We start from the raw sequence: 27,640 nt of genomic DNA on the forward strand, positions 1-27,640 counted from the left end.
TAGGACAGTAAGTGAGTGAGTGAGTGAGATGTGATGAGAGAGAGGTATCGAGGTACCTACCTTTGGATGGAGTGAACACGTTGGAAGGCAAGTAGGAGCTGGGCGAGCTCAATGAAGGCTGAAGTGTGGCTTTGACAGCTTGCTCGACGTCGGCCCACCAGTCCAGCCAATCAGTCCCCTAGAGAACGCTAAGCTTGGACCAGTTGACGTGTGGCGTCGGCTGTTTTAGCGGCAACCCCGTTATCGGTATCTGCTACGATCCCAAACCCAGCAGCAGTTTCCTAACATTGCTATTGTTGCACCGGGTTCGAACCTCCACTAATCCCCCTGGTCGAGTCGCACACACCGTCACTTGCTGTCAGTGGGCTGGCTGCATGCCAATCAATCCTTCTCTGTCCACTGCCACGAACCTCGACTCCTTTCTACTATTTGCTACATGAGATAACTTCCCTGGTCTACAGCCAACTTTATGCTCTATCCTGAAAGCGCGCGAGGCCCAAAAACCACGAGCACACCTTGGCGACGCTCTTGAAGCCACCTGCCAAGCTTCGCATTCCCTTTGCTTCGGCGCCGAACGCACGAGACCATCTCGATATGGCCACATAACTCGCATCACAACCCATTAAGTTGAAGATGCTGCATACGTACTAGAATGAGCTTGGACTCTCTGTTACCCATCGCTCCCGCGAGGGTGAAGGCATTGATTGTGCCCCTTGGCCAAATCAGAAGTGATCGTTTCTCGTCCTTCGTTGAGCGCCTACGGCCCGAACATGTCGTCTCCTTGCGGGATGTCACCCCTGACGGGCGGCCCAACAGAAGTATGGCTCTCCATTCAAATTCGTGAGGAGAGACCTGTTGTGCTGACTGGTGACGCACAGATATGTTCTCGCCCTTGGCCTTCCCCGATGGCGCTGTATTCTACGAACTAATAACCCACGTACCCCCACCATCTCATCTTGCACTCTCGCCGTTCGACTTCTATCGCGAGCCCCTCGCAGTCATCGCGATCGCAGATGGCGACGAACTGAACCGCGTTGCCTTCGACAAACGCCAATCTGGCAATGCGCCCACCACTGCCGAAAAAAATATTAGAACGTTGGACCAGGGGTTGGAAGACTTGAGAGACCGCTTCGACAAGGCCCTCGTCCACCAGGTCTTGATCTTCGACCATGCACCTTCCAAGGAAAACCCGGTTGCTTTGCCCGAGGGCCTTATTGCTATTCCACCGCCAAAAGAGTGCAAACGGACGACCTTGAAGACAATAATGTGCGACATTACGTCGCAGCTCCTGGCTGAAATGACAACCCTGGCCAAGTCATTCGAGGCAATGTCCTTCATCGAGTCTCCCGGACAATCCCACTCGACAAGGCTGGCCAACGGCACCTCATGGGGCATGGATGATTCGGATCCAGTAAACAAGAGGAAGTCCCAGTTCACGCCGGGTTCTCAAAGATCAAGCTCAACCAGCGGTCTACCAGACCGCCTCATGCACCGCATGTCGATGCCGGTTGCGCCAATGAAGAACAACTCCATCGTGGCATCAGACGGCTCAACACCAGCTCGACCCTCGACTCCCGTGAGAAGCGGGCTCTCGAACCCGCCGACCACATTTGACGATCTGACTGCTGGCATCAACATCGGCTCTTCGGTCCCAGACCAGAACTCGCGGTCGGGTGCCGGAGAGCACTTTAGGTCGGAAAGCTCAGATCGAGTTTCAGTGCAGGGATTTGGTTCCGGTGGCCTCAACGACCGCTGGAGGGCCAAAGGAAAGGGCAGAGTGACAGTTCTGATGGGCTCCCTGTACCTGCAAGCTGGACGATGGCCGGACGCTCTGAAAGAGCTGATGGAAGGCGCAACCGTCGCTCGGTCAATCAATGATCACATTTGGCACGGCAAGGCACTGGAGTTGGTCACAATTACTCTATTGCTTCTCGGATGGGTTAAAGTCGAGTTTCAAGTCCCGCCAATATGTCTGCCTCCACAGGATAAATCTACGACTTCGATTTACGCTGCGCTGGAAGCAACAGCAACCGATCCGAGCCAGCCCAAGTACATCCGGAACCTTCAAATAATTCTTCCAGATCTTCTGGAGCGCATCGTTGGACTATACTCGAGAATATCGGCCGAGAATTTGCCACCCTTGCCCCTGTCTGAAACTACGATTCGGTTCTGTAAGATTTTGTCCGCATTGCATCTTGCCGACGGGAAGCTGGGAGAACGGTCCTATGACATGATCGTTTATGGGAAGCTTCCTTCGGCCCCCTTGACCACTTCACCTCGGTTGATTATCTCACCCAGCCGACAACAAATTGTCACCTTCCTCTTCCGCGCATTTCCCTCTTCGTCGTCAGAGCTTCTCACCATTGCCGATCGAGTTTCGATCTTGGCAGGTATTGCATCTGTTCTTGGACCTCTAGGTTACCATCGCAAGAAGGCCATGGTAACCAGAGAGCTTGTATCAGTTCTCACCAACGGATTGGTCGAGGCCCGCACTAGGGGTGCTGCAGACATGGGTATACATCCTGCTGCAGGTCTCGTAGCCCTCAACGCCGCGAATGGACACAGCAGCAGTGCAGTAGCGCTTGAGCTTGGGGAGGGTGATGTGGAGCAGGGGATCGAGGCGTTTTTGGCTCTGCTTTGCAAATCGTACGGTATTGTGGGCTTTGATATGAAGAGGAAGCTGTCGGATGACACTATGTCTACTGAAGACTCAGACGCTGCTGTCATCGACAGAATTCGGGGACAGGCTGCTGCGAGGTTCTTCGGGTTCACCAGCGTCAAACTGAACATCTTGAGAGCATGCATCAACTTTTCTGAAGCATTGCCCGACTTCAATGGTGTGTTGAAGTTCTCAAGTGATTTGCTCCGTACAGCTGGATCCGGAGTTGCTCCTGGACCTCGCAAGGAGGATGCATCACCAGTAATCGCTCGCGATGAGCAGATTCGTTTGGTCACAAACATAACAAAGACGTCGAACCTGGCCAAAAGACTAGGCCTGAACCACTTGGCCGCCGAGTACTGGGATGAGTTCTTTGTCCGTGGTATCACTTTGGAGCCACTGCCGATTACCAGAATCCCGGTCCCCCACGCAAAAAGCACACTTCCTGGAGCAGTGACGGCAAGAACCTCTCAAGATGTCAACCCATTCATTTACAACCCGTTCCTGAAACAACCTAACAAAGCGGCTGCCGATCACATACTCGTAGCAAACGAATCTGCAACTTTCAAGGTCACTCTGCAAAATCCATACGACGTCGAGATTGACGTTGAAAGCCTTCGGTTAGACGCCAGCGGGGCAGACTTTGAGTCGAATTCTGAGAGCACCATCATCGGACCATATCGAACCCAAATTCTCAAGGTCACCGGAACACCAAAAGGACCTGGTGCCTTGAAGGTGACGGGCGCGATCATCCGGGTTCGTGGCTGCCGAGAGAGACGGTTCCCCATCTTCAAAGAGCCATGGGCACCAGAAGCGGATGTAAAGACCAAGGCTACTGGACTACCAGCTCTGGAGAGTACTATCTTCTCTGATGTCCGTATTGGTAGGCCTTTGAAGGCGGAGCAGCTGGGTTTGAACGTTATTTCTCAGCAACCTATCGTCATCTTCAAGTCAACGACGCTCCCACAAGCTTCCGTAATGGTGCTCGAGGGAGAAAGACAGGTGTTCTCTGTAACACTGCAGAATCTCTCAAAGACGACACCCGTGGACTTTATGCTTTTCTCTTTCCAGGACTCCACACAAGGGCCGTTACAAGCAGGTATCAACAACAGAGATGCCACGCCGGCTGAGCTATATGAGTACGAATATATCCTCATGAAGCGGCAAGGTCTCCGAAGGTTGAATAAGAAGGAACCCGAGAAGAGATACATCGCCCCGGGGGGCACTGCCACGTTTGATTTCGAGATCCTCGGTAAACCCGGGTTGACGAATGCTTCCATCCAGATCGATTATGGCCATCTTGGTGTACCCCCTGAAGAGGTGACGGAGCAATTTCATACCCGGCAAGTTTCACTAGAGTTGACAGTCACTGTCAATGCCAGCGTTGAGCTGGCCCGCTTGGACGTTCTGCCTCTCAGCGGCCCTGTTCCTCGGTCGTTGCTTGGCCTCACAAAACTCGAGTCAAAAGCCGATCTAGCTACACTGGCGGAAGAATATTGTCTGCTATCCATGGATCTTCGCAATGCCTGGCCCAACAACATAGAGGTGCAACTGTATGGCGAAGATGGCGTTGTGATTGAGGAACGCATCCTTCCAGGCAACATGAGTCGCGTCATTTTTCCTCTACGACGTATCTACCTCGAAGATCCCCACGCTTCAATTCCGGCCCTCAATCCATCAAGACAGCGTCAATTTGTCGTAAGCAGCAGCAAGATCACGCCAGACATGGAACGCTCGAATCGGGAAGCATTCTGGTACAGGGAAAAGATACTGGATGCTCTCACAGCCAGGTGGAAGACAGTGTCCGGTCCGAAGCGGAGTGGTCACGTTGATCTGCGAAGTATCAGACTTTCCCCCCGTATGATGGATGCCCTCAGGATTGACGACATCGGCATCAACATAACAGTCGAAGATCCAAGCAAGAGCGCGGGTGGAGCAGCCACGGAGTCTGTCTTTGTTGACACTTTTGTCAAAATCAAGGTCGGCATCAAGAATCGGTCAGCACATCCAATCTACCCGATGTTACGACTGATGCCAGCTCTATGTCACCGTCCTTTGAACGTGGCCTTGGACTTCACGCGGAAATTCGCTTGGAACGGCACTTTACAGCAAGCGCTTCCCCTCTTGTCCGCCAAGTCTAGCACTGAGGTGGAGATCCAGGTAATGGCGCTCTGTCGTGGTGAGTTTGAGATAGGAGCATCGATCGAGGAATACCAAATATGGGAAGAGCCCAAGGCGGAGAAGGACAAAGAGGAAACGAAGGAGGGCCGGCAACGATCGGACACTCAGACGATGCTGAATGCAATCATTGGCGCAAAGGAGAGGCGCATCTGGCATTCAAGACAGCCCTGCATCATCAAGGTGAAGGACCAGGAGTAGCAGCATTGGCTGGCTATTTTGTACATGAAGAACCGTATTGTGGACGTAAGAGAAACGAATCATACCAGAGGCTCGGAGTTGGCCATGGAAGCGACCTTTATGTTACAATAGACAATCAAGTTCTCTCTAGAACGAGAGGTTCAGCGTGATGGGTTCAGAGTCTAAAGCCACAGGAATTAATTAAGCCAAATCAACCGAGCAATTGTGTTAAGCTTATCCCTGGCAACGGCGCATTAGCAAGTCATGCGTGGGTCTGACCGCCTTCTAGTTTCTGCCTCCAGTCGCCACCGAAATTTCTTTGACAAACGGGCTCCCGGTGCTAGCCGACACCGGGACATTTTCCGTCACAGACGCCCGTGACCCCCGTCTAAGCTTTTGGTCAAAGACCGCCATCTAAGCTTTGGTCAAAACGATTTTCCTGTTTGGCGAACGTTGCGTTGAGAGGCTTCTTTTGTCGATTGTTATCCTGAGAAAGACAGTGGAAGCGTGTTTCCCGTTGAAAGGATGACGCGACCTCAGATCCTGTTTCTCGATGCATACGATTCCTTTACCAACAACATCGTCTCCCTTCTCACAACTTTGCTTGATGCCGATGTCCACGTTTTACCGATTGACACGCCCTTGCTAGACCAAAAATCGCCGACATTCTCCGATGATTTTCACCGGGAGCTGTCTCGGTACCATGCGGTCGTTTGCGGACCCGGACCTGGCTCCGCCGAGAACGAGAGGGATGTCGGGCTCATGAGGTGTGTCTGGAAGCTGGGGGGTGAGAATCTATTACCTGTTCTGGGCATCTGTCTCGGGTTCCAGAGTCTTGTTCTCAGCTCCGGCGGCAAGGTGAGGAGGCTGCAACGTGGGCTACATGGAATGGTCCGCCAGATTCAGCACAAGAAGCCTCGGTCGACTTGCGCCGAGGACGTCTTTGCCGGTATTTCAGAATTTAAGGCGACTCTCTACCACAGCCTCTGCGCCGACATTGGACAGGATTTCATCTCAGATGCCGAATGGGTGGACAGGCGATGGCACGCGCAGGACATGGCCCCTGAGTTGCTGCCCCTGGCCTGGGTCGATGAGGAGAGGGACAATGGCCGCGAGAGGATTCTCATGGCGGTGAAGCGTCAGGGCAAGCCGTTCTGGGGTCTTCAATATCACCCCGAATCCGTCTGCACGCAGGCCTCAGGCCACGCCGTCATCCGCAACTGGCTCCGCGAAGCCATGGCTTGGAATCAAAGGGCGAACAGGACGATCGTGAGCGGAGAGCGGTTCTTGGCAAGGAACGCTGTGAAACCTAGTCTCCTTTCTGAGATCCGGGACGCAGCACAGGGCGGCCACGCACCCGTGCTGGCGTGGACGGAGATGCCGACGTCTTTGGCGACCGTGGGACTCGAATGCGACTACGTCTATAAGACGATCAATATTCCCGCGAACGTCAAGGTACCGGATGTCGTCGAAATACTGAAGAGCGGCAGAACAGAGCACATCATTCTGGACTCGTCTAATTCGAGCAATATGGCTGTCGGCGCCGCTGACGTGCGAGGAAGGTTCAGCATCATCGCGCTGGACGTGGAAGAGTCCTTGCGTATCGAGCATCACGTCGGAGACGACTTTGCCACGGCACGAATCCCTTCGATTCAGGGGATGCCCGTTGACCTCGTTGAAACTATTGCATTCGGGCCGCATGAGAATATCTGGCATCTTCTCTCCAGCTTCGTCGAAAAGCGACGCATCGCAGCGACGGGTGATCTAGACACACCGTTCCGGGGTGGTTTTATGGGCTATCTCACTTATGAGATGGGGCTGAAAGGCATCGATGTGCCGGTTAAGGGTGACCGAGGACACCTGCGGCCGGATCTTTGTCTCGCCTGGGTCACGAAGAGCATCGTCGTAGATCACGTGAAGGGGCTGTTGCACGTCCAGCACCTGCAGAAGCGGAAGCTCAACGCCGACTTCTGGGTGGACTCTGTTGTAGCCTCGTTGCAGATGTCCCATCTCTGGCAGTCGGGCAAAGCTGCCACCAATGGCTCGGACTCTTCAACGGTGGTAACCCGCCCCGTGATTCGGATACCTGATGCCGACGACTACGAGGCTAAAGTCTCTCGCTGCCAAGACTTCATCGCCGCCGGCGAGTCGTACGAGCTCTGCTTGACAGACCAGACGACCATCACCCTGCCAGGACGCCCGGTAATGGAACAAGGGCAGGTCAACGGCCACACGCCCTCCAAACCAAACTATGTCGCGCCCTGGAAGCTCTACAAGACCCTCCGAGCCCGCCAACCAGCCCCATTTGGCTCCTTCATACGCCTTGGCGGCGCGACGCTGATCAGCAGCTCGCCCGAGAGGTTCCTGGAATACGACGCCGGCGGCTTTTGCTCGATGCGGCCTATGAAGGGTACCGTCCGCAAGTCCAACGACGTCGCGACGCTGGCTCAAGCGGAGCAGATCCTGCACGTGCCCAAGGAGGAGGCGGAAAACCTTATGATCGTGGACTTGGTTAGACACGACCTGCACGGCGTGTGCGGGTCGGGGAATGTCGAGGTGCCACACCTGATGAAGGTGGAGGAGTACGCGACGGTGTTCCAGATGATTACGATTGTCAATGGGCAGTTGCCGGACCACCAGTCCGAGGCAGATCGGCACACGGGGCTGGACCTGCTCGCGGCCAGTCTCCCGCCAGGGAGCATGACAGGGGCGCCGAAGAAACGGAGCTGCGAGCTTTTGCAGGACATTGAGGGTCATATGGAGCGGAGCCTGTACTCAGGCGTGGTCGGGTACATGGACGTGACCGGAAAGGGGGACTGGAGCGTGACGATTCGGACGATGTTCAGGTGGGACGACGAGGTCGCGCCGCCTCTGGACGGCGAGACGGAGCCGCGTGAGGTTTGGCACATTGGGGCCGGTGGTGCCGTGACGATTCTGAGCACGCCCGAAGGAGAGAGGGAAGAAATGTTCACCAAGTTGGCGGGACCCTTGGGGGTCTTTGCGGAAGCATGAGCGGGACGATCTGAATGATGACACGGGGCGGTTGGCATCTCTTAGAATTTTGATTTCTGGGCGTTACACGCGTGGCTATAGGCTCAATGTTGGCAGGGTGTTTGGTTGATACCTCAACGTATCTGGGATATTAGACTCTGGACCTTCACGGGTATTAGACTCAACTTTAGACGGCCCGGATTATCCACACGAAGGACGATAGATGAGTTCGACAGGAGTTGACACTGCTGTTAGAATTAAATGGTTCTTTTTTGCACTGCAAAGCGAGAGAGACAAAAAAAGGAAAACGCCCGCCTCACGGGATGATGCTGGATATACAGATGAAGACAGAGCAAAGCCAAGCGCGACCCATCCCAGTCCCTCCTCCCATACCGAAATCCCAGACCCGAGAGCGCCTTCGTTATTCCGGCACCGTGTCGTACTGTACAGGCCCGTCGCCAATCTGAATTCGATGCGGGGTCTCTCCCCTCTCTACCGCTGTTCCTCTTCTGCTCATACGGATTAATGTGTGCTAGGCCGTCGCGACTCCCTTCTCAGTCAGAATTCCTGCTCCTCCTGGAAGAACATGCCGAAGCTGATGATGGTTCCGTAAATGAGGAGACCGCCAATTATTGACATGACCATGGCCTCGACCTGAATAAGGTTGGAGTGGGCAAGGACGACGGGCAGGGCTGTTGCAAAGCACGGTTAGCAACCTAAATAATCGACATAGACAAAAGAATCGAGTGGGTAGGGGCAGGGAGGGGAGGAAGACTCACCAATTCCCATGACTACCAGGAATCCGGTGCAAAAGCGGCCGAGATCCAGCACGGCAGCGCCGGAGCCCTCGACAAAGTCATCGGGGTTGGCGCATCGGGAGCAGATCCAGTTGGGGATCGGAGCCAGAACATAGGTGGCTACGACGAGAAGCGGGTAGTAGACCTTCCAAAGGGCGCAAGAGAGAATTACGAGGAGGAACCCAACAGCGAGAACGAAGGAGAGGGCGATGATGGTCTTGAGCCCAGCGGTAGGCATCTTGGACGTTGGAGAAGGCGGGTGCTGCGTCTTTGGTGTTACTTGTTTCGGACGGGTATCGGGTCTTTGAGGAGCTAGGAGCTGGGTATAGAGGGCCCCGCCGGGGCTGCAACTTGAGAATTAAAGAGAAACCTGTAGCTCTCTTCAGGGATTTTAGCGCCGATGGTCCGTACAGAAAGTTTTGTCGATTGGTGATCGTAAGAGAGCTTTGTCGTGGTGTGTTTGAGCGGTCGTCGCGAATTGCGGCTAGGCTAGCAGGCTGAGCTGTGATGCGATGGCGGGTCCAAGCCTGACGCAGTAGGATGGGAAGGCCGTCGTCAGCGCTCACGGCGGAACCTTGTTCCAGAGCCCGGAGTGACTTGCTCAGGAGTGGTCTCGGCCCACCCTGACAAGACCCTCCGTGCCTCCTCCCGGGCGCAGGGAGGGGAGGTAAGCTACAGGCAGGCGGTACGTAGCTCCAGAGTGCACGGAGCATCTTGCACCCCGGCACCTGGCTCCAGGCTGAGAGAGTGCTACGAAAGCTCGATCTGCCTTGAGCTGCTGGGCTGGCGGGCGCGAGAGGGACGCCCCTCGCTTTATTACCTATCCATCACCAAGCTTTCACCCTCATCACCGACTGCTCGCCCAACATCCACGAAAACACCCCGCGATATCCTCTTCCTCACAGCCACGCCTCTACGAATTCTCCAATATCCCCTGCTGCAGATCCCCTCGAGCTGTTTGACGAAGCTACGAACCTTCCCTTACGCCCGCCATGTTCAGAAACAATTACGACAACGACTCGGTGACATTGTAAGTTGTTTGGTCCCCCCTCTGCCTTCCTTCTTATGTATACTGTATCCAGTTCTGGAGGGGGAAACACTACAGCCTGACTGACTCTCCTTGCAGCTCGCCGCAAGGCCGGATATTCCAGATCGAGTATGCAGCCGAAGCAGTGAAGCAGGGTTCCGTAGTAGTGGGCATCGCCAGCAAAACACATGCCGTCCTGGTAGCAATCAAGGTACGACATCGCTCTCCATCATGCACCTCAGTCAACACCTGCACAGCTCCTCCTATCAACCAATGACACAAAGCTGACACAGAATCCCCTTCCGACAGCGCAACGCCGAGGAGCTGTCCTCGTACCAGAAGAAGATATTCCCCGTCGACGAGCACACGGGCATCGCCATTGCCGGCCTCACCTCGGACGCCCGCGTCCTTTCTAACTTCATGAAGCAGCAGTGTCTCGGCCACCGTATGACGTACGGCCGTTCGATGCCCCTCCGCACCCTCGTCGACATGATTGGCGAAAAGGCGCAGATCAACACCCAGGTCTACGGCAAGCGACCTTACGGCGTCGGCCTTCTCGTTGCCGGTGTCGACGAGCGCGGGCCTCACCTCTTCGAGTTCCAGCCCAGCGGCATGACGGAGGAGATGGTCGCCTTCGCCATTGGCGCCCGAAGCCAGATGGCCCGCACCTACCTCGAGCGCAACATCGACGCCTTTGAGAGCTGCTCGCGCGAGGAGCTTGTGCGCCACGGCCTCAAGGCCCTCAAGGAGAGTCTCGTTCAGGACCGCGAGCTGACGGTCGAGAACACAAGTGTCGGTGTCGTTGGTTTCACTGAGAAGGACGGCCTCAAGGAGATCCAGCCCTTCAAGCTGTTCGACGGTCAGGATGTCAAGGAATGGCTCGACAGCGTCGCGGCCAGCGAGGGCCAGGGTGCCGGCGAGGAGGGTGGTGAGGGCATGGAGGTTGATGAATAGACGCCCGCTCGTTTGCCGGAGAGGCAACAACAGAAAACATGAGGGGAGTGGGTGGATAAAAGCCCGCCTGCGTTGCGTCGGAACTAGACTGGACCATCACCAAGCTCCCTCCTCCTTCAGGCCGAGGACGCGGCTGGTGGGCCCGGCTGGGGGAGGGCAAAGGAAACGCATGGTACCTGAACGCACTGAGCCGGCCCGTTTAGACTTGTACCAATATACTGCAAAAAGGGAAGATTCAACAGCCGAATGAACGAGCTACGTCCGATGATTCAAAACACAAGACACATGCGGACTTGACAGCACACACTGTGATCCTTCGAGACAGGGGTGGTTAAGAATGTAGGTTTGTTTCTTGGTTGTGGAACGCCCACGGTGGTCTATCAAAATTTACAATGCTTGCAACCGACAGTACAACACGAAAGCCGACCTCCCCTATCTTTCCCCCTCTCTCCTCCCTGTCTAATGTCTTATCCCATGTATCACCGGCACCGTCGGCAAAGGCAGAGATCCCTCCCCTTCACGCGTTGCTTTTCTATCTAACCCCATGTACACGACCGTGACGCCGAGACGAGGAAACAAGAAGGGCGCCAGACTCCGGTACGCACCCGCCGTCACGTTGCACAAACAATCGCACACCTGGCCTCCTTTTTCGGTTGCTCTCGCTCTTCTTATCGTGTTTCTTGCCCCAGTCTCTCCATTCGTATGTGTTCTGCTTTCCCGCAAAAAAGAAAAGGAAAGAAAAACGTTTGGATTGAATTGGCTTGCTGGGGATTTCCTGCCACTTACGACTTGGTCCAGTCGAGCTTGAAGGTGGCCTCGGAAACCTTGTAATCGCGGAGCGCTCTGATAGCGCCCTCGGGGGTGGTGGAGGTGACGAGGATGTCGGCATTGGCGGCCTTGATAAAGCCCTCGTCAACGCTCTTGCCGACCCATTCGAGGATGCCGTCGTAGAAGCCGTTGATGTTGAGGAGGCAAATACCCTTGTCGTGGATGCCGAGCTGGTTCCAAGTGGCCGTCTCGAGGACCTCCTCGATGGTGCCGTAGCCGCCGGGCAGGGCGATGAAGCCGCTTCCGGGGCCACCAGCGAAGACCTCCTTGGCCATCATCTGCTTGCGCGTGTGCATGTCCTTGACCACCGTGGTGCGGCCGTAAACGGTCTCATCGGGTACGTACATGTTGTCCTTGTTAATGGTGCCATAGGTCCCGTCGCGCTCGTACCTGACGAGGGCCTCGGGGATGATGCCATGGACCGAGTCTGGACCGGCGAGGGCAACAAGGGACTTTGCCACCTCGCCCATCAGGCCGACAGTGCCACCGCCGTAGACTGCGAGGTTTCAGTTGATGTCATTTTTATAAGTGTGCAAAGGTTTAGTTAATGCGTGAGCGTGAGGCGCTGCATTTCGTTATCGATGCAGCGACTGGGGCTTTTCCGCTATCTTAATGGGTGGGTGGGAGTGAATGCCAAGAAGACGGGGACGGAAACAAGTGGTGACGATAGAGGGAGGGGGAAGGTATGCACAACTCACCAAGGTCAATGTTATTTTCTGCCATAACCCTAGCCAGCTCACGAGCGGCCTCCATGTGCTGGGGCTTGAAACCAGGCGAGGCACCGCAGTAGACACAGATCTTTGTCCGTTTCTGCACGCCATTCGTGGTACCGTTGATGCCGTTGGTGTCATTGGTGCTCGTGCCGTTGGTGCTGGTGCCGTTGGTGCTGGTGCCGTTGGTGCTGGTGCCGTTGTTGCTGGTGCCGTTGGTGCTGGTGCCATTGATGCCGTCAGTGTGACCATTCGTGGCACTGTTAGTGATGGTGTCGTTGCCACCAGGTGTGCCATCCCTGGATGCCGGGAATGATGGCAGAGGTGAAGGACCGCCAGACTGCATTGTTGCGGTTGTGTCAATATTTCTGACGGAAGTCAAGTGTATACGAAGACAGAGGACTTGGCTTGTTTTCGCTCCTTTTATCGTGGTTAGTTTGATAGCGAAGGAGGATAAGAGGCTTCCAAACCGGCTTACGAGGGAGGCACGGAAGGAAGTCAAGACGACGGGAATTTGTGGAGACCGGTAAGAGTCACGCCGGGAAAGTAGACCCAGTTGACGGCGCGTCCCGAGAGATTTACAGAATGCCAAGTTCTGAGTCAAAAGAAGAGAAGGCTAGGAATCACAAGAGATCGAGAGAGAAGATGAGGAAGGGAAGATGAGATGGCGGTGAAAAATCGACCCCGTTATATACTTCTCTGGGGACGACCCAAAAAGGGATACAAGTTTGTCTCGTTGGTTAGGGTTGAAAGGGGAGCAAGCTTATTGTCGGCGACTCGGCGTATCAGCTATCCTGGCAACCACCTGAAGGACAATAAGAAAGGAAAGAAAAGAAAGATTGGACGAGGCGAGAGGGAAGCACAGGTATCAATGAGACAACGAGATGTCAAGTAGCCGCCACAGACGCATGGGCGACGGGCCGAAGCTCTGGGTTTAGCGTAGCGACTGGAACGGATCGATGGTCCCAAAGACTCGCTCGGGGGCCGGTAGCTCGTATGCCGGTACAATAATGCTGGGTCTAGTTTGATGCGTAGTACACTATCTGGGAGGGAAAAAGCAAAGCCCAAAGCCCTCCCTCGTTGCCCTCATTGCTTAACCGGAGACGAGGGTCGGGGGGTTGGGTGACAGTGCTGAACATGGATGCGTGTGTATCTGGGATGGGGAAGGGGCCGTGGGCCAGAGATGGATCCGGAACTGCGCTTTGCTTCCGCAGCGCAGCAACGTGTGCGACACTCGATTTGTTGAACCAACCTGATTCGACTCGACCATCGCCGAGACTTGACAAGCTTGGGGGCACCCTGGTTTGCCTGCGTGGTGGTTTGTATTCGCAAACTTGTTACGCCGCGACTGGCCCGCACAAGTGTTCAGGTGACAATGTCTGGGGGCGAGGTCCGAGTCCAGTCTGGTGCGTTGTTCGATCTCAGTAGGCCCCCGTCTCTATAGAATAGCCGCTGAGGACTGAAAAGCAAACAGAACGGGGGTATGTGTCGTGCGGTTGTTGAGAAAAACGAAAGCCACGGGGATCGATCCATCTGGTTCCGGCCACAGATGTTGGCGAACTCTGGAAATTACCGCAATCGGGTACGTATCCTGATGACGGCGTTCATCCTGGCGATGAAGGAATTGAAGAAACGAGAGCGAAAGCAGACGCAATGTAGGCAGCCAATATATGTACGTACGTATATGTCTCTCTTGGCCGCCGGTGCAACGGCACGACACGGCCGCTCGCGTGTGTACTGCGCCGTTGACGAATGGGCGGGAAAGGGGCCACGGGAGTCTGTTCTGTGTTGGATGTCGATTGGGTTGAACGAGGTTCTTCACTTGTGCATTGTAAGATGTCGGACGATGTGGGCACGGTACGACACGAAGAATAACCTACCTTGTCGATCGAACCCGACAATGCCAGACAAACGCACAGCTGGGATTGGGGTTTGATTGATGTAGTGTAGGTACGGAGTACTCTAGGTAAACCTATCCCCGTCCCAGGGCAGGATGCTGGGTACACTTTGACACTGCAGCTTTGGCAGGAGCTTCTACTTCTCCCCCCCTGTTCTCTTCGCGCCCCGGGCGGCCCTCTTCCTAGCCTACCGCGACGAGTCCCAAGTCCACTGTGCTGGGTTCGTGGTGACGCCTCGGCCATTGATTTGCCCGAACAGCACGCAACTTCCATACTGTCCCGCAGCCACACAGTCGCCTCCAGGGTCCAGTGCGCCAGTGCCAGACTTTTGCGATGCACTCCGTCGCCCGCCAATCTCCATCAAGATCGTCCCGACTTCATTCCTCCAACAACCGATATCGCTTGACATCCTCGGTTACTGCGTTGAGGATAGACACGGTACCCTTCGCCATTCTGTTCGACGAGTTGCTATCTTGTGACCATCAGTAGCGGAGCGATCAGCGAGTCCGCTGTTCGGCATCCCCGCATTGCCCCAACAGCACGCGCGATCTGTCCTCCGCAATCTCAAGATCCCGCCAGCCCCCGAATATACTGTCTCGCACACGCTGTGGAAGATGGCACAGCCCAATGCGCCAGCAGCTGCCGGCGCTCGTCCGGCCGGCCAGCCACAGGAACAAGGCGTGAGTGTCCTGCCCGCCAGCTCGCGGGGTTTGCATCATGAGGAACGTCAAGCTGACCAACCGCTTCTGTAGGGTATGGGCATGATGCAGAAGCTGCTCCTCGGCGGCTCCATGTACTTTGGCATGAACATGCTCATGAACAACATGTTCAAGAAGACCCAGACCGGCACCCAGGTTAAGGACGCCGACGGCAACATCATCAGCGTTCCCGCCAACACCGATGACATCCCGCCATATCTGCTCCGCCCCAAGACCCTGAACGAGGGTGCCACATACAGCAATATCCCCCAAAAGCTCGCTCCGATATGGCCCATGGACAGCTACATCGACATCACCGTGACACTGTCTGACACCTTCGTTCCGACTCCGCTGTCGCAGACGCCGCAGGAGAAGGTGGTCCTGAAAGAGCAGAAGTTCAAGATTGGCAATTATAGCGAGAAGCGGTCCGTCGATACTATCATTGACATCCCCCCCTCAGTTCAGAACAACGGTACCCTCTGGGGTCACTTCTACATCTCGTTGCCCGGAAGCCAGCCTGATCCACAACTGGACACTTACGACCTTGCTTCTGCCTACTACTTTGCGTACCCCCTCACCCAGTACATCCCCAAGAAAAAGGAGTTCAAGACAAGGTCTCTGTTGGAGAGTAAGGTCGAGGAAGAGCCAGAAGAAGCCATTGAGGAGAACGAGACGGGCCCTATCATTGCCAGCTACTACCACCCGAACGCTAGCTTCTCCATCATCCCCAACACTGGAGTACTCGACTACCGTCAAACCCACCCAGCCATCCGCCCATTTATTCATCTTGAGCCGACTGGCGCCAGAGATGGGTCCGGTCAGCATTCGTGGTACTGTAAGTGAATTCCACGCGGTCCCGTCGACGGGCAGTACTGACCTTTATAGACCCCATACTGTTTGTCAACACCTTCTGGCAACTCAAGAGCCAGATGATCCTGCTCAATGACACTGTAAAGTCGGTTCCGCTGCACATTGATCTGAACAATATGCGCTCTTGGCAGTTCAACACCCTCGCCGCGATAGAGGCAAGTGCCAAGGAATCCGCACGCCAGGCTGCGTATGGCGGATCGCTGCCCGGCGGTGGCGATGGCTCTGAGATTGAGATGGTCAAGGAGATTTTTGGAGACACGAATCCCATCCTCCTGGGTGTCACTATCATCGTCAGTATCGCCCACATGATATTGGAAACACTTGCTTTTGGTTCCGACATTGCACATTATCGCAAAAAGAAGGACAACGTTGGCATCTCTGTCCGGTCTATCCTGGCCAACGTCTTTATGCAGGCAGTCATTCTGCTCTATCTCATCGACAACTCGCAAAACACCAGCTGGATGATTCTGGGTGGCCAGGCGGTGGGCATTCTTATTGAGCTGTGGAAGATCACCACGATTGTCAACGTTTCGATCAAGCCGGCGCCGCCTGGCTCGTGGTTGCCCTTTGCTATCGCTGTGGAGGACAAGCACAAGCTCAGCGAGACAGAGGAGAAGACCAAGGAGTACGACGAGATTGCCTTCAAGTACATGTACATTGCTGGCGTGCCCCTGCTCATTGGCTACGCCATCTACTCGTTGGTGTACGAGACGCACAAGTCATGGTACTCGTACATTATTGCGACCCTGGTCGGCTCCGTCTATGCGTACGGCTTCCTCATGATGGTCCCCTCGCTGTACATCAACTACAGGCTGAAGAGTGTTGCGCACATGCCCGCCAAGGCCATGATGTACAAGTTCCTTAACACCTTCATCGACGATCTGTTTGCCTTCACCATCAAGATGCCCTTCCTTCACCGTCTGTCCACTTTCCGCGACGACATCATTTTCTTCATCTACCTTTACCAACGTTGGGCATACAGGATTGACTACACCCGTGTCAACGAGTTCGGCCAGGGCGGGGACGATGAGGAGGAGGAGGATGCAAAGAAGGCGAAGGCCAAGGAGCTGCTCGAGAGCGATGCGGCCACGGAGAAGGTCAAGGATGTCGCGGGCAAGGCCACGGGCGCCGACACTGGCAAGGCGAAGAAGAGGAAGTAGCTGCCAAAGACACCACGCGGCAGAGGAGGAGAGTGCGGATAACACCATGGACATAATGGACATGGCCCGGGTCTGGGACAAGGGGCAACCATAGCGGCATGACAGCTCGTCGTAGACAGGCCAAATGGTCGCGTAACATACTGGATCAAGATCCATGTCTCCGTGAAGGACCATAAAGATGCTCTCGTCGTTTCTCACATCTCGCCTGCGTTGTGCATCTCATCTACAGAAGAATATAAACTAGGCATGCACGCTTGGACGGTCTGGCGAGACGACTAAGAAAGGGTTGGGTCGGAGGAAAAGCAAGAATGATCTACTGGGCGGTGCTTGCCCGTCCCGGTGCCCCGAAGCTATCCTACCATACCCATACCTCTGAAGATTCCCACTTTGAAAGGACCACGGACGGAGGATCAGCCTCAAAGCGTGATACATGGCCCACTTGGCTAAGCTGATATATTGCAAAAAGCAGCGTGAATAGGTAAGGTAGATGGGTGGCTTACGCGGCTGAGGAGCCATGGGAAACCCATGCCACCAGGGGGCCTTAAGAGTCGCCAATGACGGAGCTTTACAGTCGGGTAGGAGCCCCGTGCCTGGTAGGGCAGAGACAAGCGCGTATGTCACCACGCCTATGAGAGGGCTCCATTGGATGAAGGGATGGCGCCAGGTCCCCTCTAACGCTGTTTTAGGGCCGGGATCGAAGCCCCACGTCCCTCATCGTACAGAGCACACACTGATTCTGGTTCTCTATCCGTACTTTCAGCAGCTAGCTCATCTTTCGCAACGACAGCCCTCGTGCTACGCACACTAAGCCACCACCTAGGTATCTACCTAGGTCCACTGCGGGAGAAGCTAAACAAAGAGGCAGTAAGCACGCAGCGTTGCCATGTTCCTGGGCAATGTGATTTGGTTGATCGAATATTGTCCGCGCAATGCGCAATGCAATGCAATGCCTGGAGCACAAGGAAACGCCGAGGCCTGATGCATTCAAAAAGTGGATGGGGGCGGCGGCTCCGCGGAAGGAGAAGGAAAACACTCTGTAAACGGCCGCCCATGCCTATAGCAAACCCGAGAGAAAGATACCTACCTGAGGTGGTAGGTACCTTGGTTGCCAGGGGAGGCATTCGTACAACTAAGGTAGGTACCCAGAGCTGAGCAGCGACGACGGCTGCGCTAGCTACCTGAACACCCACTATCAAACCCCACCCAAAAAGTTAAAGCTCCTTCGCGTGACCCCGGCCCCCTAAGCGTTTGACACTGCGTTGGATCCAGTTCCGTTCTTTCAGCCAGCAAGGTGAATTGCCCGGTTATGCTTTCATTTCTTTTTCTCTTAATCTTTCCTTCTGCACTTCCATTTCCCCCCTCTTCTACCGTGTTGATGTCCACGTCCCCACCATCTCCGTCGCGTGCGCTCCTCCTGCTTCTGGGTGAGAGCTCCGTTCGTCACATGTTTAGGGGGGCCCGCCTGCCACTCTAGTGTTCGTCCCATGGATTTCTTCGATTGTGACATGGAGATGGCCGCATAGAGTCTATAGTAACGAAATAGCCAGTCGAGCATAGCCGATAGCAGACCACCCGGTCCAGACACCAAGACCTCTCTGTAAGACCAACGCACCACAAGCCTACCAAGCAGAGCTCCGGACTCGTCACGCTCCCTCGTACGTAGTGGGCGGTGGAGTTCCACGACACGTCTCTCATCATCCCAGATAGGTCCTCCCCGGCACCCCGACGCTTCCTTGCCTGCTGGGGGGACCCAAGCCTTCGTTCTAGAGGAAACGTACGCAACAAAACAGGTTCGGACGGTGTAGCCGAGCCGCCCGCTGTCCGTCATTTGCTCTTGCAGTTTCCGCCCCATTCGGGATAATGTGCAAGCCCCTCTCCAAACCTACCAAGAGAACGCTCAAGGGGATTTATTACTGGGGCGCGCGCCGCACAGAAGGCACCCCCTTCAATTGAACTGCCGTTTGCCGTGGCGCGAACACCTCTTCCTCATCCTATCCCGACGAAGCCCCTCGAAAAGAACTCTTTCGAGGAGACCACGGAAGGGTTCACCGAATCATGAGCAGCCCTACCGTCGGGTCCCTTCTGGCTGACATTGCGACACTCATCGGTGATGGCCTGCGAATCTTCCAGCTTGCCGATAAGAGCCAATGGGGACCTGACGAACACGAGCAGTTGCGCCTGCTCGAGGACACCCTCGACGACGCCAAGAAGGACTTCCAGGAGCTGTCGGTTCTCGTCAATGGCCAGGGCTATTACATGAACGACCGTAAACGTAAGACCCCCCAGCATTCCCAGCATTGTCGACCATCGCTCCGCGCCAGTCCAGAAGCTGGTTCCGAAGCTCTACGGAGCCCCGCGATATAGCGGAGGCCTCTGCGCTGGCCTGTCGGCTCCCCGCCAAATTTCGCCTGGCTTCTGTATTTGCACAACCGGTCATGACCTAATGCTGACATTGTTCCTCCAGCCCCTTCAATCGCCGAGTTACGGGTGCTGCATTCGAAATTCGAGCTTCATGTCGCAAACTTCAAGGACTGGGCGAGGATAGGAGGGCCGATCAACCCGGTATGGGCACGGGACACGACAGAATTGCGCCGCGAACTTCACCGTGCACAGTGCCGTGCCGCCCGGAGGATATTCGCAGCAGAGCAGGAGACGTCAGCAAGGTGTCTAGGCGCCTTCCTTGTCTACAGAAAACAGCGCGAATGGCAGAACCGGCCAGCCATAGACGAACATGAGCACCATCGGCGGCATGTGGAAGAGGTGGTGGCTTGCAACACCATTGGCAAGTTTGAGCGTTTCGGAGATAGAGACATTGCTTTCGTGTGCGACTTTTGCGACGGGCATCTGGTGTGGGAGGATCTAGAGAGCATGCCGTCGCTGCGTGCGGCCGAGGAGTCCAGCACCAGCCCTGTGCCGCCCATTTCACCGACGACGCAAATGCCGCACTGGCAGGCGAGAGCCTTCACCACGTCAAAACGCCGAGAAGAGAAGACGGTTGTGTTCGCGCCCCTGGCGATAGCGAACCACATGGCACCATATCAGGGGGATTGGGTCGCTCGCTTCCTATGCCCCTTTTGCGACGAGGCGCCGTACACAGAGGGGAGCGGCGACGATGATGACATACGAGATACCCCGGACGACACCGGGTTTGAGGATCTTCGGGCCTTCCAGGAACATCTCGAATGGCAACACACGGCGGCCTCAATACCAGCCGTGCCCCTACCCAGGGCAGCCAAAGAATGCTTGGTGATGTGACACCATCTATTCAACGACGGTTTGTAGCGACGCAAAAAGTCGGTTCGTTCATGTACATGCATATCTATCTTTTCGTCACGGCCGAGGAGTTGGGGATTTTAATGAGGCAGGGCGGAATTGGAGTTCATCTGCACCACGAGGCATGAGGCTATTCCTGGTTTCGTTTTTTTTTTTTCCCCTTTTCTTTCCCCCTTTCCCTTGCTTACTTACCTCTTGATACCTACCTTGGAACGGCCATTTCATACAAAGATTGAGATCGCCCCCTTTCCTATACACAGTCCGAAGAGACTCATCACGACAGAGATACCCAAAGTCGGGTAGTGTTGGATCATGTTCCACATTAAGACTCCAATAACCACTATTCTGCAGAAGACCTCCCGTACTTCCGCGCCTCTCTTCTAGAAGGCCCCACATCGTGACTTGTTTGATACACATAGACAAATAGATATAGGACCACTGCAATAATTAACGCCTGTCTGCTGGAGAAAAAAAAAAACTTTCAAAACAGGTCCTCAATGAGGGGCGGTCCCGTTGACCCTCTCCTCCTCCCCCCCCCTTTTTTATACTGCCACCGCCACAAACAACAGACTAGAAGAAACGCCACCAGAAGAAGACGATAACGATGAACCCCAGCGCGCCGAGCGGGCCGTACTGCTTCAGCAGCAGCTCCCAGTTGATCCTCACCGCGGCTCGCCTGTACTTCTTGCTGTCGTCGCGCAGGCGGGAGCTGAGCTCGCCCATGCGCTCGAGCGAGTCGCCACGGTAGAGCAAGTCCTCGATGTTCTTGGTCATGACCTTTGTGACGTCGCGCAGTTCGTCGTTGAGCTTGTCGAGGTTCTGGGAGGCGCGGGCGTCCGAGTAGGTGGCCTTGGTGCGGGAGATGAAGGTGTCGAACTCCATGAAGGCGTAGGGCCGCAGGGACAGGGAGTGGAGCTGGGCGACAGGGTAGGTCGTTGTGAACTCGCGGGCGAGGTCAGCGAGATACGTGAAGGCGAGCTTGCGCGGGTATGAGCGCTCCGTTATGCAGAGGAACGTGATGTCCGAGTCTATCAGGTAACTGGCGAAAAGGAGTCAGTGCCGATTTGGCAAGAGGAGGGTACAATGATTGGGGGGGGGTGGGGGGCGTACTTCAAGTTGTAGGCGCCGCTTTCAATGCTGGCTTGGGGTTCCGAGTTGCGCGTGAGCTTGCGGAGGATCTGCTTGATTTGAGACTTGACCTCGGAGAGAGCGGCTTCTTGTTGCTCGTCGTCGACGGAGGCGCACAGCATCAGACCTGATAGGTAGGTGTTAGTCCGTTCATCAGGATGCGAGGAGGGAGAGGTTATATGACGTACCGTCTAATCTTGCTATTTGCGTTGAGCGGATCATTTTGTCGGTGTGTGCGGTGGTGTGGGAAAACGGATGCGAAGAGGATTTCTGAAGGGTTCGTGGAAGGCACAATGCAGTATCGAGGCTGAGCTTCTTTGTCGTCAAGGAGGGAAGTTATCACAGCTTAACTGGGACGTTGAATAGACGTGTCCTCAAGAAGCTTGGTGTCCTCGTGCGCATGTGTCGGATGAGCTGGGACGAAAGTGTCGGGTTGAATCGTTTCGTTGTTGCTGTCACGAGGTAGTCGACAAGAAATGCAAGGAGTTCGCTTGGTGCCAGTGTCCTCTTCTCGAACCAGGGGCTCTTTTCCCCCCGTCTGCTAAATCAGGATCATGGGTCTTTGGGCGCTGAAGAGCTCATGGTGCTCCGCGGCCCTGGGAATTGAAATGACACCATGGGGGTCATTGCTGGCCAATTGGAGGGCCCAAGCCAGAGGGTGTCCCCTGCTATCCGGAGGGTGTGGCGCCCGTAGGCCAGGCGCTCAACTCAGCCTTGTTATGCTTCCCCTTCCAACCACACACTTTTGGGGACATGTCGTGAGAGTCCGACCTTGTCGTGATATTGCAACCTACGACATTTCATTTCCAACATTGGATATTTTGGAGAAAAACCCGAGGTGACTGTTTTGAGGGTCGAAGTGTCTCTCGCTCTCCTATTATGTTTCATGTCTTGTTTGTAAGTTTCGTCCAGGCGCTTTGAATCTCATCTCAAATCCACCTGAGGACTTGCCTGCTTTGTGAGAGCCTCTTGACAAAGACGGCGCAATCAAGACTCTCCCCCCACAAACGTATTTTCCAGAATAGCATCAAAGAGCAATGGAAGCTCCTTCCAAATGCCGCTCATTGACACTTGTTTAGACCTGAGCCCATGTGCATATAGCCAATTAAGCCCAATCATCCCGTACCCCCGAACCAAGGGCCCAAGATGGCACCTGCCTCGGTAGACGTAGAAATGGCCGACTACGCTTCTTCTTTGCCAACCGCCGGCCTCTCTCCTCCTCCATTTTCTGGCGGCTCGGAGTACGAGAACGTCCATCAGCAAACCCAACAAACCTCACCCGACCAAGCGCCTGCCCTTCTGGGTAACATCAACCTCGACCCGGCGTTTACAGCTACAGAATTAGACAGTATGCGTCGATCGGCTCGTAACATAAACAAACCCAAGACAGTTGTCGTGACTTCCCCTTCAAGGCCCACCAAGCGGAAGATCACAACCAGGGTGGTGAAGAAGGCGCCCAAGTGGACGACTCAGAAGCTCCTGACGGACCCTAAGTCGCCGCTCGCCAACGCTGATTTGCGGGTGAGTGATCTTTCACTCATAAGACAATCACGCTTTTGATTTACTTTTCTTCCCGAGAGATGGGAACAACTGACCATGTTACACTGCAGACCATCCTCTGCCAGCCAGCCGCCTGGGACATCCTCTCCAAAGAAGAGCGTGCCGAGATCATTGCCCTCTTTCCTATCGGCACGCGCATCCTTGATCCGGACACCGAAAACGCCCGCCCTGATCTCGACTCTCTTCGCAACGACAACAACTTCCGCCATGACTGTGCCACGTACACTGACAACATCGCCATGGGCAAGCACGACCCGGAATGGCTCGAGCAGGCATTTGCGGCGCGCGAGAGACGGCGTGCTGGGGACTTCGACAGCTACCTGAAGCAGAAGTTCGAGGATGAGTGGTCGTGCGAGTTACCTGAGAGATTTGTGCTCATTCGGGATGGGAATGGACCCACGAATGGAGTCACGGCTGTCGAGGAGCAGCGAAAGGCGGAGGGGGAGACTCAGATGGACGCGAAGGTGAAGGACACTGAAGGAGCCGAAGATTTTGAAGTCTCCCAGGAGCAGCCGGATAAGGAGACCCAGATGATTGATGAAGACGAGTCCGAGGAAGTTGTGGACGTCAAGCTTGGGTCCCCTGCCTCTCAGACATATGAGATCCAGCTTGGATCCCCTATTCCTGAGGAATCGGGTGTGAAGCTTGGATCCCCTATCCCTGATCCATAAGAGAAGAATTTGCAGAGAATCGAATAGATACCCCTCCCAGAGGAGCAGACTGGTGTGTCTGGTGATCAAGGATGAAGCGAAGCCGGTGAAGTAGGACTAATAGTTACCAGGGAGCAGAGATGCCCCGTCACCGATCAATGATAATATCACGACTTATGAATTATGACACGGAGTGGCTTTGGCATCACTAAATTTCAAGAAAGCTGGGTATAGCTACTCCGGGGGTAAAGAGAGGTGCAGTTCCTCGAGCTAAATAAGTCTGAGTTGCTATGAAAGGGTTAAATATACGGAGTACAATAAAGAACATTAAATCTGATAATACCACGCCCAGTATATTATATATCGGAGCTTTTCCTATGTTCCAAGAGGAAGGTCAAGTCAGACAACTGCATATAATAACCATGGCCATATTGGGGTCAGCCTCTGCGCCTTGGTTGAAAATAACGCGTAGGTATCTCAATGGTCAGTCAGCATGTATTCCAAGACGGTACTCATTTCTGCCGATTCCGACATTATAGAGCTTTTTTTTAAAGCAAAACAAAACGGCCGCGGTATTGAGTTCACAGAAGAAATAAAATGGCTGGACCTTTTTCGTGGTAGGTGGAAAGCATCCATACTTGATACTCGGTGTGGTTCCTTCGGTGAACAGCTGGTTCTCGCTCAATGCCCCACATCACCGATAAGTCTTCCCCACGAAAAGCGTCAACCGCAGAATTGGTATCCCTGCAACCTTCACTCCTGATACCACAGTCTTTTTTGACAAAGCTGCCGTGACCGCCGATAGACGACTCTGCCATACCTTCAAAGTCATCGAGCGGTGGGAATACTTATTGCTGGGCTGAACCCTAAGCTTAGGCATTTTCCTCGGCCATCTCGCTCACCCCCACCAGAAGCCCGTGTTGCGACGGCTCCTTCATAAGCCGTTATGGCGCCCTCGGCTGAAAATCACAGTCGCTCACACAACCTCTTGCTCTTTCAGAAGCTACTGAACTTGAGGGATGGCGCCAGTCCCCTGACTCTTGTGCTGGACAGTCTTGAGCAGGGTGCTGCGCCTGTCCTGCGGGAGTTCGTCTCCAGAGCCAAGGTATGCGCCGCTATTTTTACGCCTGACTAGAAAGACGTCTTGGAACACGACAACTATATCATGCGAAGAATTTGTTAGGAATATCACGGCAGGAGTTTGGTTTTAACGGACTTCACACAGGTTGCGAAGGCCAAGGTCATATTACTCTCCTTTGCGACTCTTAAGCGGCCACGAGATGTAGACGTTGTCGTGCGAGCCCAAGGCAAGAACCCTAAGGCTCTCAGGGCAGAGATCCTCTCACATTACCCCAAGATTGATCCTGCCGCCGCCGCCAAAGGTGCTTCGTCCCAAAGTGAGTGGCCTCCCTGGTTGGCCTCGTCGTAGCTCTGACTCACCACCTTGGCAGAAACCGTTGTGCTGCTTGACTCACTCAACGAGCTCGCCACAGCGGCACCTCAGATCATGCCGACTTTTCTGTCGAGCATCGTTATGCCGACGGTGTCTCTGGTAGCAGTGTACCACACCGATGTCCCCATTGTACTCCCGCGATCAGTAAGTGAGTACGAGCCTCACCCTCTGACCGTCCTTTCCCACTTGGCCACCTCCATTCTTCGGCTATCAAGTCTGCGTCAGGAGATTGAGCGCCAGAGGGCGAGGAACAGGAGTCTCCAAGAGCCGGAATGGGGGCTGGGCGAGGGCCGTGAAGGAGTCCTCGTCGGTCTCAAGGGCGACACCAAATCCGGGGATTATCATGGCGTGGTTGTCGAGATGGAGATCAGGAGGCGAAGCGGACGTTCCATGGCGGAAAATTTCGTCGTGTCGCCACAGGTGGGCCAGAGCATAACCACTACATCCGCGAAGGGATCCAAGATTTTCCTCCTCTCGGAGCACCCTGTATTTGCTTCCTCTGGGGGTTCTGGCGCCACGGGTTTTGGAGATGGAGAGGACGACGAGCCAGAGAGTACATTCAACCTGGGCCTCACGGAGAAGCAGCGACGGGATAGGGAGGGCATTGTGCTGCCTTACTTTGACGCGCAGACGGACATAGGGGCGGGAGAGGGTGGAAGGATCCTGTACGAGATGGGCAGGGAGGATGACTTTGATGACGAGGAGGACGAGATCTAGACGGCCTCATTGCATGAGACATAAAGAAATGAACATCATCAGTGTACGTCTCGTTCGAGGCCTATTGTGCTGACTATCAGGCACGACACTTCGGTCCAAGTGAGGCCAAATCTGGGAAGAGCGTTTGCCTGTCCACCAGCTGCCGCGTAACGGCTGCGACCTTCCTTCCTTTACGGGCATCTTTGACTCACCTCCCCACTGAGGCCAAATCAAAGAGAAGGAAAGAACGTACCTTCTGCCAATGAAAAAAAAAAAGGATTTCTCAGTCCTGCGTATTGAGTAAATCGCCAACCCATCCAGGTACGTTCGGGTACGTACCCCTACTGATCTAGGCAGCCGCACAGGCCATTTCCAAAATCTATATAAATCCTCCTACTCATACCCAGTCTTAGAATCTTCTTCTTTTTTTCTCCTTAGCTCTTCTTTGCCTTTGGCTTAGATCAAGTGTAGTATCTGTTCTTTTCAGTTTAATCTCTGAAAGATGCCTACTGGTATCAATCTGGATTATTCCTATTTTTGATCACCGAGGTCGTGCCTCTGCGGCTTGCTGCATGCCGACTTCATCGTGTCCCTGGTATTTCACTGCCTCCAGGTGACGCAAAGCGTGGTTTTCATTGCTAGCTCTGGCTTGTCCAGGGTAGTGAAGAAGACTTGGTAAGCTCGAAGGTATCCTCCTAGAACCCGTGTTGCCAGTTTCGTGGTAGTTCGAAAATGGGTTGTTGAAGCTATGTAGTAATGTCAGTCAAGGACTTGGTGCGTAATATTGGAGGGTGTTAACTTGGCGGCATGGAACCCGCCGGAGCTTGCCAGCGGCCTAGGTGGAGCTTGCCCAGAAATAGAGCTCATGCACGTCTGCCCAGCGCTAAATTCCAGGGGCGTAAAGCTTGAAAGTATGCCAATTGAATCAACCTTCCCAGCGCAACTGCTACCCCAAATTTTCTTCAGCCTCACCGTTCAACATCGCAACACATCGCTTTCCGTTTCCCCCGAGCACAGATACATCCACTAAACCTGTACAACCATGGGTCGTGGACGCGATAGCCGACAGGCGTGGGACGAGCCCGACCGACGGAATCATCGCGGCGGTGGTGGTCCCAGAGACCGCGATGGTAGACGGGACGATCGCGAAAGAAGAGACGACCGTGATAGGAGATACAGATCCAGATCGCGCGACCGGCGCGACGACAGAGACCACCGCCCTAGATCCAGAGATCGCGAGAGAGACCGTCTACGCGACGACCGCGATGGAGGTCGGCCGCCTCGCAGAGAGCGTGGCGGGTGGCAGGGTAGAGACGATAGGCGTCGCAGAGATGACGACTTGCTTGGTGAAAGGCCGCCTAGGCGGACCGATGATGACGAGGGTCGGAGTAAGTGTGACTCTTATATTGAACTTGGTTATATAGCAGATACTAACGTCCGACGAGACACTCCACGCGACAAAGACCGCAGACGATCTGCTTCTCCCCGTCGAAGTGGTAGCCCGCCTCTTGCCCGCCGCGACCCGGTCAGCTACACTGAGACCCTACCCACACGCACAGCACCCAGAGGGAAGAAGGAGCAGCACACTATGTCCTTCAAGGTCGGACGCCACGAATCCCCACAGGTCGAGAGCGGACGTGACAGCGAGCGCGGCGACACGCCGATGACGAACGGGGGACGGGACGACCGCCGCGAGGCTGCCGACGACGACGAGCCCGAGCCCGAGGTCGAGGTCGAGGATGACGACATGGCCGCCATGCAGGCCATGCTGGGCTTCGGCGGCTTCGGCACGACCAAGAACAAAAAAATTGCAGGGAACAACGTCGGCGCCGTAAGGAAGGAGAAGAAGACGGAGTATCGGCAATACATGAACCGGCAGGGCGGATTCAACAGGCCGCTTAGTCCCACGAGGTAAAGAGTGTCTGGGCGT

The 27,640-nt window shown here is 54.8% G+C and overlaps 14 protein-coding genes across 14 annotated transcripts; 9 read left to right on the plus strand and 5 right to left on the minus strand.

Annotated features, from left to right (window-relative positions):
- Nucleotides 1–327: 327 nt before the first annotated feature.
- On the plus strand, nucleotides 328–5,233 carry LY79DRAFT_535694 (TRAPP II complex). The gene is made up of 2 exons (XM_060556537.1): nucleotides 328–818; nucleotides 879–5,233. The coding sequence occupies exons 1-2, from the start codon at nucleotides 653–655 to the stop codon at nucleotides 5,036–5,038; spliced, it is 4,326 nt and encodes a 1,441-aa protein (XP_060420238.1). The 5' UTR covers nucleotides 328–652; the 3' UTR covers nucleotides 5,039–5,233.
- A 1-nt stretch (nucleotide 5,234) lies between these two features.
- Nucleotides 5,235–8,248, plus strand: LY79DRAFT_535695 (aminodeoxychorismate synthase). The gene has a single exon (XM_060556538.1). It carries the CDS (start codon nucleotides 5,543–5,545, stop codon nucleotides 8,027–8,029), a length of 2,487 nt encoding a protein of 828 aa, XP_060420239.1. The 5' UTR covers nucleotides 5,235–5,542; the 3' UTR covers nucleotides 8,030–8,248.
- LY79DRAFT_622379 (vacuolar protein sorting 55) lies at nucleotides 8,249–9,291 on the minus strand. Its single transcript, XM_060562069.1, has 2 exons — nucleotides 8,788–9,291; nucleotides 8,249–8,700 (listed from the first exon to the last, which is right to left on the minus strand). Exons 1-2 carry the CDS (start codon nucleotides 9,041–9,043, stop codon nucleotides 8,567–8,569), a joined length of 390 nt encoding a protein of 129 aa, XP_060420240.1. The 5' UTR covers nucleotides 9,044–9,291; the 3' UTR covers nucleotides 8,249–8,566.
- Nucleotides 9,292–9,797: 506 nt separating this feature from the next.
- LY79DRAFT_665287 (proteasome A-type and B-type) lies at nucleotides 9,798–10,786 on the plus strand (the record flags this gene model as incomplete). Its single annotated transcript, XM_060563033.1, has 3 exons — nucleotides 9,798–9,835; nucleotides 9,932–10,043; nucleotides 10,142–10,786. 3 exons carry the CDS (start codon nucleotides 9,798–9,800, stop codon nucleotides 10,784–10,786), a joined length of 795 nt encoding a protein of 264 aa, XP_060420241.1.
- A 782-nt stretch (nucleotides 10,787–11,568) lies between these two features.
- Nucleotides 11,569–12,670, minus strand: LY79DRAFT_665288 (uncharacterized protein; the record flags this gene model as incomplete). The annotated part of the gene is made up of 2 exons (XM_060563034.1): nucleotides 11,569–12,110; nucleotides 12,313–12,670. The coding sequence occupies 2 exons, from the start codon at nucleotides 12,668–12,670 to the stop codon at nucleotides 11,569–11,571; spliced, it is 900 nt and encodes a 299-aa protein (XP_060420242.1).
- Nucleotides 12,671–13,840: 1,170 nt separating this feature from the next.
- On the minus strand, nucleotides 13,841–14,939 carry LY79DRAFT_146534 (uncharacterized protein). The gene has a single exon (XM_060551013.1). It carries the CDS (start codon nucleotides 14,493–14,495, stop codon nucleotides 13,929–13,931), a length of 567 nt encoding a protein of 188 aa, XP_060420243.1. The 5' UTR covers nucleotides 14,496–14,939; the 3' UTR covers nucleotides 13,841–13,928.
- Nucleotides 14,940–14,986: 47 nt separating this feature from the next.
- LY79DRAFT_504325 (cleft lip and palate transmembrane protein 1) lies at nucleotides 14,987–16,950 on the plus strand (the record flags this gene model as incomplete). Its single annotated transcript, XM_060553499.1, has 2 exons — nucleotides 14,987–15,755; nucleotides 15,806–16,950. 2 exons carry the CDS (start codon nucleotides 14,987–14,989, stop codon nucleotides 16,948–16,950), a joined length of 1,914 nt encoding a protein of 637 aa, XP_060420244.1.
- Nucleotides 16,951–18,216: 1,266 nt separating this feature from the next.
- LY79DRAFT_146651 (uncharacterized protein) lies at nucleotides 18,217–18,903 on the minus strand. Its single transcript, XM_060551015.1, has one exon. The coding sequence runs from the start codon at nucleotides 18,800–18,802 to the stop codon at nucleotides 18,278–18,280; it is 525 nt and encodes a 174-aa protein (XP_060420245.1). The 5' UTR covers nucleotides 18,803–18,903; the 3' UTR covers nucleotides 18,217–18,277.
- A 102-nt stretch (nucleotides 18,904–19,005) lies between these two features.
- Nucleotides 19,006–20,205, plus strand: LY79DRAFT_575309 (uncharacterized protein; the record flags this gene model as incomplete). The annotated part of the gene is made up of 2 exons (XM_060559697.1): nucleotides 19,006–19,222; nucleotides 19,415–20,205. The coding sequence occupies 2 exons, from the start codon at nucleotides 19,006–19,008 to the stop codon at nucleotides 20,203–20,205; spliced, it is 1,008 nt and encodes a 335-aa protein (XP_060420246.1).
- A 294-nt stretch (nucleotides 20,206–20,499) lies between these two features.
- On the minus strand, nucleotides 20,500–21,732 carry LY79DRAFT_146648 (transporter sec22). The gene is made up of 3 exons (XM_060551014.1): nucleotides 21,540–21,732; nucleotides 21,334–21,478; nucleotides 20,500–21,262 (listed from the first exon to the last, which is right to left on the minus strand). Exons 1-3 carry the CDS (start codon nucleotides 21,571–21,573, stop codon nucleotides 20,794–20,796), a joined length of 648 nt encoding a protein of 215 aa, XP_060420247.1. The 5' UTR covers nucleotides 21,574–21,732; the 3' UTR covers nucleotides 20,500–20,793.
- A 792-nt stretch (nucleotides 21,733–22,524) lies between these two features.
- On the plus strand, nucleotides 22,525–23,582 carry LY79DRAFT_586285 (ASXH domain-containing protein; the record flags this gene model as incomplete). Its single annotated transcript, XM_060560614.1, has 2 exons — nucleotides 22,525–22,872; nucleotides 22,962–23,582. 2 exons carry the CDS (start codon nucleotides 22,525–22,527, stop codon nucleotides 23,580–23,582), a joined length of 969 nt encoding a protein of 322 aa, XP_060420248.1.
- An 834-nt stretch (nucleotides 23,583–24,416) lies between these two features.
- On the plus strand, nucleotides 24,417–24,779 carry LY79DRAFT_146714 (uncharacterized protein). The gene has a single exon (XM_060551016.1). It carries the CDS (start codon nucleotides 24,508–24,510, stop codon nucleotides 24,694–24,696), a length of 189 nt encoding a protein of 62 aa, XP_060420249.1. The 5' UTR covers nucleotides 24,417–24,507; the 3' UTR covers nucleotides 24,697–24,779.
- Nucleotides 24,780–24,784: 5 nt separating this feature from the next.
- On the plus strand, nucleotides 24,785–25,927 carry LY79DRAFT_535711 (Elongator complex protein 5). The gene has a single exon (XM_060556539.1). The coding sequence runs from the start codon at nucleotides 25,069–25,071 to the stop codon at nucleotides 25,729–25,731; it is 663 nt and encodes a 220-aa protein (XP_060420250.1). The 5' UTR covers nucleotides 24,785–25,068; the 3' UTR covers nucleotides 25,732–25,927.
- An 825-nt stretch (nucleotides 25,928–26,752) lies between these two features.
- On the plus strand, nucleotides 26,753–27,625 carry LY79DRAFT_665294 (uncharacterized protein; the record flags this gene model as incomplete). Its single annotated transcript, XM_060563035.1, has 2 exons — nucleotides 26,753–27,098; nucleotides 27,156–27,625. The coding sequence occupies 2 exons, from the start codon at nucleotides 26,753–26,755 to the stop codon at nucleotides 27,623–27,625; spliced, it is 816 nt and encodes a 271-aa protein (XP_060420251.1).
- Between the last annotated feature and the right edge of the window lie 15 nt (nucleotides 27,626–27,640).

This window comes from Colletotrichum navitas, assembly GCF_030913465.1.
Source record: "Colletotrichum navitas strain CBS 125086 chromosome Unknown LY79scaffold_2, whole genome shotgun sequence".
NCBI classification, from domain to species: Eukaryota; Fungi; Ascomycota; class Sordariomycetes; order Glomerellales; family Glomerellaceae; genus Colletotrichum; species Colletotrichum navitas.